The sequence below is a fragment of the Bos grunniens genome, chromosome 23 (genome assembly GCF_055505025.1).
Source record: "Bos grunniens cultivar Pamir isolate PY7600 chromosome 23, Bosgru_T2T1.0, whole genome shotgun sequence".
Classification (NCBI taxonomy): domain Eukaryota; kingdom Metazoa; phylum Chordata; class Mammalia; order Artiodactyla; family Bovidae; genus Bos; species Bos grunniens.
Genome location: NC_141187.1, coordinates 49,023,629 through 49,034,700, shown reverse-complemented (window position 1 = coordinate 49,034,700; position 11,072 = coordinate 49,023,629). Strand labels below are relative to the sequence as shown.

Below are 11,072 nucleotides of genomic sequence, written 5' to 3'. Positions count from 1 at the left end.
CTTACATATACACACACACAAAGCTATTTCAAGAGTATTTTTCTGCCAATCTGATCTAAAGTTCCTCAGCACCAAGGCTTTCCAAGTAAAAAGAGGTCAGGAGTGAATCTGAAGTTTCAGTTAGAGTGAAACAACCCCCTCAAGTACGCCCCTCGACCCAGGGGGTCTGAGCAGGTGGACCGTGGTGTGGAGAGACCAGGGTTGGGGTTTGCCGATCCAATGCGCTGGGGAAACAGGTTAGACAAAAGGCAAAACATGACTTTAACCTTTCAGCCTCAGAGGCGGTCATGCTTCAAAAGATAAATAAAACATTAAGAGTTCATTAAATTCTTTCATGGAACTTTGGCAAAACTATTATATTCTAAGAGAAAAGCCATAGTCAGATAAGAAAAATACAAATAAACTTTATCAAAATGACACCCTGGCGTGAGCTGGAAATTAATTTCTAATAAGCACAGAGGACAGTAACTAACCCCGCATGCTCAGAAGCAGGTTAAAGAGCGCCCTAAGCCGGCAGGAGTGAAGGTTGTCTCGGGGGTCGTCAACTGCAGCTGTCAGGAAAGCGGTACGCCTGGCTGTGACTTCCCGAGAACGGAGCCTAGACAGGGCGCCCAACTGCTCCTCCGTGAAGCAGCAAAGATGCCCCCAAGCACATCCCAACAGGAGCATGCCTCCTGGCCTAACAAGCCAGTGACTGTTCACAATTAAAAAGGACTCTCCCAAATAAGGGACAGGGTGGGTGGGAGGCAGGCTCACGAGGGAGGGGACATATGTATACTCATGGCTGATTCATGCTGTAGAACGGCAGAACCAACACAACATTGTAAAGCAATTATCCTCCAATTAAGGTCTCCCCTGTGCCTCAAACCGTAAAGAATCTGCCTGCAACGCAGGAGACCCAGGTTTGATCTGTGGGTCGGGAAGATCCCCTGGAGAAGGGGACTGCAACCCACTCCAGTATTCTTGCCTGGAGAATCCCATGGACAGAGGAGCCTGGCGGGCTGCAGTCCACAGGGTTGCAAAGAGTGGGACACGACTGGGTGACTAACACTACTACTACTACCCTCCAATTAAAAATAAATTAAAAAAAAAAAAGGAACAATCTTTTGTAAACAGTGAGCTAACTTCAGACGACCATCTCCTGCGTGCAGTAATTCTGCTTTGAAGGTCAAATAAAGGGATTCTGTGTCAGTCTGAAACAAGGATTCCTCTAGCTGAAACACTCTTGAAAAATCATAGTCACATCTGTCGTTATGCTCAACAGATTCACACACGACTAACAGAAGAACACAGTATAGCAATCAAACTATTTACCTGTAATAAGTAATTGGTTAAAATTACCTGTAATAGGTAATTATGGTTTGCAGTTAAAATTTCTACAGCTACCAAAAATGTGCATATTAAATTATATATTCAAAAGCTGATGTTCATGGTGGTGGGAGTAATTAGTATTTTTGGCAAGCAATCTGCAAAAATCTATTAAAACAGAAAGTGTAAATATTTATGGCTCAGTAATTTCTCCTGGATTAGCATTTCCCCTTCATTTTTATTAAAGAAGTATTACAGAGCTTAGAAACAAATTCAAACACAAGAATATAAAGGGACAGTCCCCTCCTCTACCCCACATACACATCAAACCCATTTCCTTTTTCCTGGTGCTGTTACTAGTTGCATGGCTACACTTGCAGTCTTTTTCCTATGTTTATACAAACATTTACTTAACAACAAACGGAGTCATATCACACGCGCTGGTCCGCATGTACAATTTTTCAATAACGATGCAATACATACTAATGGTGCACACAGCAGGAGTGGGGAGAGCTCTGCTGAGCGGAGGCCACAAGAGGGTGCACTGTGCGAACAAAGTTCACACCCGTGACACACGCACCAGAAAGGCTGGGTTATCACCACCAGGCACTCGCAAGTATGAATAAGGTCAGTGCCACGGGACTCCTCACCCCCAGATCCTTCTTTGGTCTGAGTTCTAAACAATTGCTGAGGTTACTGTTGAAGTTCAGTAATACCCAACTTTCAAATTAAGACATTTTCATTGTTTATCCTTTAATGATAAACTCTGAAGTTAATTTAAAGGACTTCCAGGTACAGAGCCAATCCTGGACAAACTGAGTCGCCTACATACGTTCATTTCAAAGTAAACTCCGAACAGCTCAGAATCACGTCACACGCTTTCCTTAGATGCTTGGCCCCTCTAACCCCGGGGTCACTCAATATTCTTGCGTTTAAAAAACAACAACAACAAAAAAACCACAGCAGAGTAATCGCATAAAAAAGTCTGAATTAGTTCAAATCTATAATTCTACACTACGATGTTTACCTAAGTTTACATATTTTTACTCTGTACTTAAAATTTTTTATCCTGTGGAGACTGGGACCCACTACAATGGTTTCCAAAGAAATATAGTATTGCAATTTCTAAAATTTGCTGTGAAATGTGCTTTTTATGGATCTCTTCCAGACTTATGTTTAATACTTTCCCAAACTATGTATGTGTGCATTTTACTGCAATTAAAAAACCTTCTAGTTTCGGGGTGGGTGGGGTTCCCAAATGAAATCAATTTCATACTATCAATTTCAGATGTAGACACATTTGTTTTCTCAAGATAAAAAAAGAAAACCCCACTTTAAAAGAAAATAAAGGAGAAGTTTACTAAGGAGCTATAACTCGGTACTAAAAGTAATTAGCTGTAAAGGTTTTGTCTCTTTCTACAACAGAGAAATAGTAATAATAACCCAGCTTCCTTATGTCCCATTGGAGATAAACGTGAAGTCAGTCCTGAAGGCAAACCGTGTCCACGACCAGGTCTATGAAAGAAGTAATGGACACAAACATTTTTGCATGCTTTACTCTAGTAATTCTCAACTGGGGGATGATTCTGACACTCCTGTCCTCTGTCCCCCAGATTTTTGGTTATTACAACGCAGGTTGGGGGGAAGGGGTTATACTGGCATCTGGTGGGTAGCGGCCAAGGATGTGCTGAACATCCTACATAAGACTCTACAACAGAGATTTATCTGCTCCAAAATGTCAACAGTGCAGAGGGTGAAAAACCTGGATCTAAGGGCAAACTCTGAATAAACCAACGGTCGTCTAAAAGGTTCTTTGGAATATCTGTAAGCAATACATGTGCTTTTAATCTTACATATGCCTTATGCAGATAAATGAGAAAGTATTAAGTGTCAGAATAACAAGTGTAGTTATTTTCAGTACTTAAGACACTATGTACGGTCACCCTGAGGGATCTGTGGGGTGCTGATTCCAGGACCCTCAGGGATACCAAAGTCCGCAGATGCTCAAGGCCCTTAGAGAAATGGTACAGGATGCGGCATGTAACCTGTACATCTTTCCACACATTTAAAGTCATCTCCAGATTACGCATAATACCTAATACAATGTAAATGCTACACAAGTACAATGTAAGTGCTATAGAAACAGCTGCTGGCATGTGGCAAATTCAAGTTTTGCTTTTTGGAACTTTCTAGAATTTAAAAAATATCCATTTAGAACATTTTGGTTGAATTCACAGATGCAGAACCAGCAGATACAGACAGCCTAGTGTACTGACCCACTACCTGCCATCTCCAAACTCTATCAAAAGAAATGGATAAGCCACACTAACTCACTGCTCTCATAACAAAACAAGAAGTAAGACTAAATCTAGTAAGCACTTGTGGACAAGATGAATCAAAGGATTCACATTCACTTTATTATTATCTCTAGTCTGACTGAACAGAACTTCAAAAGTTGATGCTTGTGCATGAACCCCGTAAACTAGTGTCAGATATCAATCAACTCAGAGTCTGCTTTTGACGGCTTATTTAAGTCACTGAATTTTATCAGCCGTGTATTTTCATTTCACTACTCTTATTGGTAGCACCCAATATGCAGCTTGCATTAGTTACTAGTTTTTAAGGCACATGTCAAAGAGCTGGGGAATGTGCCTTTGTTGTTCTGAGTGTACTTTTAGGTATCAATTGCGGGAAATGTGACTTGGATGAATGACGTTTATCATGATTTACTTCCCACAGGATTCCACAAATTGTCTCGATATGAAAGTAATAACGATTAAAGGCAATGGTCTATTTTATTCCATTACTACTCCCATCTTTCTTTGTTCTGAGAGCCATTCAAATACACAAAATGCAGCCAAGGGAATAACCAAGGAACGGTTCACATTAGACTGTAAAATGCAGCTAGAGGTCAATTTGGCTTGGTACAGACTTGCTAGATGAGAGATTAAACCTCACTTCTCTGTCTTATACATACGTAGTCCCAAACCTCTGCCATACACAGTTTTGGCAAAACCAGGTATGACAGTTGAAAAAGAAAAAGACTTTAAAGATCCATATTTCAAATGCTCTGCTAACTAGATAAGTACAAATAAAGATATTTCAATGTATTCTAAAATCTTGATTTTTTAATGTGTATTCCATTAAAAAAAAAAACAGTTCAATAACAATCTCTGAGATAATACCTGTATTTAAGATGAAAATCCCCAAGGGCTTTATTATTTCTTGAGGCTCTCTCTTTTTTTTTTTTTTTTTTAAACCAAGGGACAGTATCTTTTAATTTAGAAAATCATCAACAGGAATTCTCAAGAACTTCACCAACTCTACAGACCACGGCAGGGCTCTTATCCACAGTGACTGCCTGCATCTTACCCAAACACTTAAGCTGGTGGGGAAAAATGCCACCTGACATTTGGAGAGTAAGACTATTTCACATAAATTACACAACACAGCGTATCAGGTACCTAAACCATCAATCCACCCGGTGAGAACCACCAGCATTTGTGTTGAAGCTCAAGGGCTTACCCAAGGGCACATGGTTAGCTAACAAAGGCAAGCAGCTAAAAACAGAAGATACCATGTATTTTTTTCCCCAATCTGGTAATTTTCCTACTTAGACACTGTTAATACACCAAATGTGAAAAAAGTTCAAAGAGTCAAGAAGAACCATCCATCCCCAGTATAATTTTAGGTTAGTTCTGCTCAAGAATGGCAAGAATCGCCATTTTATAAGAAATCAGAATTGCTCTGAGAATGTCTTAGAAACGAAGATCAATAACGAGTGCACAGTCACATTAAGAAAAAAAAGACTCTTTTTCACTTTTATTTTGAAAGCCATGAGAACTGCATGTTACAGCCAGGGCTCTATCATAGTCTCCCTGATTCTCAAACGCAAACATGCCCCTGGTGCTTCCACAACAAACTGCTTCACATCTCACGCCTGGTTCTCTGCGCTCCTCTCTGGAAAGACCCATGTGGATACTCCACGGGCCAGCTCCCTGGACCTCTCCCATCCATTGCTTCACTCCCCTTGTCCCCTGTCCTACAATATCTTTCTTCCCATCTTCCATCACTCGCATTCCTACACGCAGATCAAGGTTGGGCTGGGGCGCCCCCATCCTCCTAGTAAATACACTTTTTGCCCGGACCATGCAAAGTTCCCCACAACTTTATGACAGGTCTTAACTTTGTCCTACACTCCATTCGTGTCGGTGGTTTGGGACTCCTAGGTCTTTAGCTTCTGTGTGTACAAACTGCCCTAAACTACAATCTTTCACCCCCAGTGGCACCTAGTCAAGTGGAGACCAGAACAACACCTGCGGTCCAGCCGCCCCGGCAACCCCGCCCACGGTGGCGCCCTCACCGTGCTCTCTGGACACCGGGCGTGTACGACACCCCGACTTCCCCGGCCAGCACGGCCTTGCCAGGTCACGGGTGTGCTGGCGACAGCCCTGCTCACCCCCTGGCCCACTGGGATCCTGTTCCTCCCAGGCAGCCTTCCCACTTGGCTTAATCATCAAGTCCTTTTGGTAAGGCTTGATTCATCAAGCTGCTGAATCTTTAAACTTCATATCAACATTAAGAGTTGAACAGAAAGCTGAGAAACTTAAACTTGGGCAAGGTTCATTGTTTTTCTTTTTTGCAGTGGCAGATCTGTACCATTATCATGGATTAACCAATCACACACTGCAGAGAAATGGAGACAGTAATACTTGCTGATACACTACACGCAAAAAGGCAGTATTTTCCATATTTCTTAACAAGCATATTTCTACCGGCTTAGAGCAAAAAATAAGTTATGAAAATTCTTTAAACTGTAAGTTAAAACACCAAAGTATCAAGGGAACTTAAATTCTTGTGCTGTTTTTCCACACCTGAATTTAGTTAAGATATAGTTTAAATAAGCAAAGCACTACCCAGCAAGTGATTCACACACTCTCAGATTAGTCATTAAAGAGCCCGTCCACAGGCACGAATGTCTCCTTCTCTAGAAAAAATACACATCATACACTCAAGGCTTCAGGCTCAAAGACTGCTATTTCAAGCTGGTGGGTATTTTCTGTTCCATGTAAAAGTCCTATTCTTTCTCCTCCTAGAGAGAAATCCATTTTCAGGGAAAAGATGGAAATGTTGAAAAGGAAAAAAAAGAAGTCTGCAATCTAAATTATAAAAATACACAGTGCAATTATCTGACTTCATTGACTCAGCACAGCTTCAATGAATCAGCCATTTTTTAATCTTTAAAAATCACTGCATAAAAGAAAACAAATTCAGATTTTCTTTTTAACCAAAAGTAACTGCTAATAATATGATGATAAAAGCCCTGGAGTTACAGGCTCCATTATCCAAAGGTTCCACTTTTACCTTTTTTCGCTCCTGCTCCCTCTGCTGGAGTCTACGGACCGAGTCAGTAGCTGCTTGCACTGAAATAAAACAGACAGTGGATTTTCAGTCACCAGCCCTTGTTCAAGGGGAGGCTTATCTGGATTAAAAAACAAAAGGACAAACAAAAAAACACTTGGATTGTCTTAGACCTCAAGAAACTACACCGAAAAAGCTAGTTTTGTTCACGGCATGGTGGCTAAAAAGTGAAAAAACAAAAAAAGTATTCGGAACGGCATAATGAGAACCACTATCATTTGTGAGCCAAGGACATTTAGTACTGATTTCGATGACAAGTCATCATTAACAACCTCAAGAGTCTCTGAAAAGACATAAAACACCTAATAAACGTATTATTCCCTTCTGATGGAGGCAGCCTTTACAGCGTCTCTGATTCATCAGCTTCCTCTCTCCTTTTCCTCATCTGTACTGCTGCTCCCTTGCAGGCAGGACTTGATACCCAGAAAGCTCCAATGACCTTCTACTATTCTTCTCGCCTCCTCTCCCATCTTTTAATTCACCCTGGCCAGACTGCCAAGACTCAGGTTTCTCTGGACTTGCTTTTGAGTCAGTTCCCTTTTCAATGAATTACAACAGCTGGTAATAATTACTGTAGCTAATTGCTGAGTATGACTATGTGCCAAGAGCTGTGCTAAGTACTATCCATGTTTTACTCCTCTCCACTTTCCTACTAGGTGAGGACCACCATCCCATTTTACAGATTTTTTGGCATCTATAAAAAACTGAGGTGTGAAGAAGTGAAATGTCCGTAATGGCAGTAACGGGACTAACAGACACAGAGAGCGGGACTTCGAACCAGACCCCGGCTCTGCAGACTCAGCTCTCACCGTCAACGCTCTACCCCCTCACGATTTCACCGAGGACAGTGGTCCATCACGCCAAACCTCTTCATTTCCCAGACCCATTTTACTTCTGCACACTCGTTTTCACTTACTGCGCTGGCTGGCGTGCAGGCTGAGAGTCAGCCTCTGTCAGTCACGCCTGGAGTTGAGCTCTTACTACCTGTGTGACTGCTCTGGGACGTGTCTGCTTCCTCACTCATTCAGCCATTTGTCAGGTGATTTCTTGAGCAGCTACTAGGTGCCAGGTGCTACTGCTACTACTCCTCACCTCTCAGAATCTTAGTTCCTCATTTGTGAAATGAACGTAACGACTGGTGAGAGGACTTAAAAGCTGATAGGAGAAATAGGTAATGAAGTAGACAGCATGCTTAAAAACCACGGAAAGATTAACACTAATAGCAAAAGCCACTCAGAGCAGAGGTTCTTGCACACAGTAAGCAGTCAAGAAAGTTACTGCTACTATTACTCTACACCCTGGCCCCTCCCTAGTCAGAGTGCTTTCCTCATTCCTCTCCTCCAGTTGTAATGTTTACATTTCAAAAGCCCACTCCCAGGTTTAGTGCCTTCATAAAGTCCTCCAGATGAACCCCTTCCCTATGTGGACTTACTCTTATTTGAAATTCTTTTATCAGGCAGGTGTAAATCCTACCACGTGACCTTGCACCGCCTCAAACAGAGGCTTCCCCAGCTGTTTCACAAGTAGCCTTCCACCCGCCCCGAGCCAGCCCCAGTGAGCTCAGAGCTCCGTGCAGGGCAGGCGCCGGGACTTCCTCCAGAATAATGTTAGGCCCTCCCTGTGCGAGCATGGCAAAGAGGAGGATGCCACTGTTAAAAAGTCAAGTTTTTATCAGCAGCCATTTGTTCTAGTCCTATCAAAGATAATACTGAAGTACTAAAAGTGAAGGTTCCCAATCATTGTTTGTTCTAATAGAAAAGCTGAAAACAAAACCAAACGGGAGTTGATTAGATCTGCCTTCTCTCTGTGGTATATTAATATTACATCATCTCTCCTGAGCAGTGGCTCCATCATTTCCTGATTTCCCCCCACCCGGTTCTGAACATAACTTTTATTTTTTTTATTTTTTATTTTTTTTGAACATAACTTTAAAAAAATCCATTTGATGGACTTTGGGTGCCTCATCATTTTCTGGGCTTAATCTAAGAGTTACAGGAACATGACATGTATTTTGTCGTTTAAAAGTTTAATTACAACACATCTGACAAAGGCACACTTTTCTTCCTTATCACAATTATCTTTGTACTTAGAATATCCATTTTTGGAAATTTCAGTCTCTGAAGTAATGTATTTTTTAACTTTTCATCCACATGACCAAAAAAAGGTTTGCTTTCTGAATTTAAGGAAACTTGCTTTCCTAAAATCTAAGAAAACTACCTTAGAAGTGACTACACTTTTCTTTTCCCTTTCCTCACAAGCCAAGACTCCACGAGGAAAAGGCTCATTTCTCTAACCTTCCCATCTCTTCTACACCACGTTTTGGTTGTTCCTAGTTCAGTAGCAACAGGAACAGATTCTGTGAAGAACTGAGATGCCTCACCCCACCATAACCACCCCACCCCCTGAAAAATGAGAACAAGAAAGTGGGTTGACAAGATTCTTAGAACTCTAACATGCTTTAATTTGCAGAGAAATAGAGCGGGGGAGTAGGGAGAAAGGGATACAATAGGGAGAGACAGATGAGACAATTCTGAAAGGAAGCCTCAGCATTCTCCACAGATGCTCCCTAAGAAAACTAATCATACGAGTTTATTAAGAGACACCAAACACACGGCACGAAAAACGGGACCGCAGGACCAAGGAAACAAACAGAACTATAACCACACCATCACAGACCTGAAAACCGACCACAAACAGAAAGAAATTGAACGGTCTTAAGACTAAACAACTGGCAGCATTATTACTGCAGAACGGAAAGCAAATTCTGTAAAACCGCACTTGTAAACAAAGTGAGGGGTCACAACTGAGAGGCTGGGGGAGAAGCAGAGGGCGGGGTGAAGGCCTGGCCTCCCCGCGCCCGGCGCCTAATGCAGAGACAACCGAGTTCTAGCTTCTGCCCATCTTCTAATCATTATTTTTCTCTGAGTGATCTTTCAGTAACAACTCTCTCTTACAATAAAGAAACAATTATTTTAATGTATTTCCTTCAGTTTTACTTGAGATTTTGTTCTGCTAAATTCAAGTAAAATTTAAAATTAATACCTCAAAAATTGCCCGAGCCCATTCTTACCAAAAGTTCTCTTCTGCCCCTCACACCTTTCGAACTGTTCATTCAGTTACCACCTCCACTCAGCCTTCCATTTTGATATATATACACAAAGATGTCGGCATGATAATTCACCAAAGTTAAAAACCAACGGTTATCTTTAGATAATTAAACTGATTTATTGCTTTCTTCTTTTTCTTATTTTATTTCTACTTTCTTATTACTTAGACATATATTCTTTTGTTTAAATAATGAAAAATAAAGTCTTAAAAAGAGAGAGGAAGGCAGGAAGGTACAGAAAATTCTTTTACTATGGCCTTGTTAATTAACTTAAATTGATAAACACCCTAGAGACCTTCTGTCCTTCTTACCCTCTCAAAGGAGGACTGGTTCCTGATTTTTTTTTTCTTTCTCTCTTTTTTAATTTTATTTTTTAACTTTACAATATTGTATTGGTTTTGCCATATATCAAAATGAATCCACCACAGGTATACATGTGTTCCCCATCCTGAACCCTCCTCCCTCCCCATACCATCCCTCTGGGTCATCCCAGTGCACCAGCCCCAAGCATCCAGTATTGTGCATCGAACCTTGACTGGCAACTCATTTCATATATGATATTATACATGTTTCAATGCCATTCTCCCAAATCATCCCACCCTCTCCCTGATTTTAAGCAAGAAGAACAGACACTCAGCAGTGTCTCTGGGATGGAGAAATGTAAAGGCTGTGTCCTGCTGACAGGGTGCTGCGTGGGTCACTCTCCCCGCTTACACATCCTCCCAGAGCTCAGCAACTTTCCGGGGTTGAGATTCCAGAAGCCACAGGTGATTCTTGGCTCTGTCGCCCCTGCTCACCCAATGCTAAGACACTCAGCTAGGATTCTATTTATGTTTCCCTGCCAACAGTCCAGGATGCGCCCCCGTCCCCAACGCCCCACTGTAGCTCAGTTTCACGCACAGTCTTAGACCAACAGCTGAAGATCCGCACTCCAAGTTCTGGGAGTCTCAGCTGACTGCATGCCCAGCTCAGCTCTCAGAAGTGCGGAGCTAAGACAGGCCTGACGGGCGCAACTCCACCGTCACTAACCTGGTAGCTTAACTGTAAGTTACTCAGATGAGAGTCTATCCCAGAGATAAACACAAGCCAGCATCGTGGCGTAAAATGTCAACTTTTCAAACGTGAAATTCCCCAGGAACAGCAGCTGGGCCGAGGCCAATTTTTAAAAAACTAAGTTGGCTCTAAAAGCAAACGATTATCTCCATTATACCTGTGACGTTCGTGATAACAGATACAA

General features: G+C 41.9%; 1 protein-coding gene across 4 annotated transcripts in view; it reads right to left on the bottom strand.

Moving 5' to 3' along the window:
• BLOC1S5 (biogenesis of lysosomal organelles complex 1 subunit 5) overlaps window positions 1-11,072 on the bottom strand; it is a 28,778-nt gene that overhangs the window by 6,462 nt on the left and 11,244 nt on the right. For 2 of the 4 annotated variants that reach the window (XR_015152802.1, XM_086370879.1), the window contains exon 4: window positions 6,673-6,731. The exons of 1 other annotated variant lie outside the window; for it this stretch is intronic. Coding sequence is in view for 2 of the 3 variants with exons in the window: in XM_086370879.1 (XP_086227005.1) it covers window positions 6,673-6,731 (59 nt within the window). In the remaining variant the exon portion in view is untranslated. Of the gene's footprint in view, window positions 1-6,672; window positions 6,732-7,031; window positions 7,122-11,072 lie in introns of those variants that run through there. One more of the 4 variants, XM_086370881.1, reaches the window with a different exon arrangement.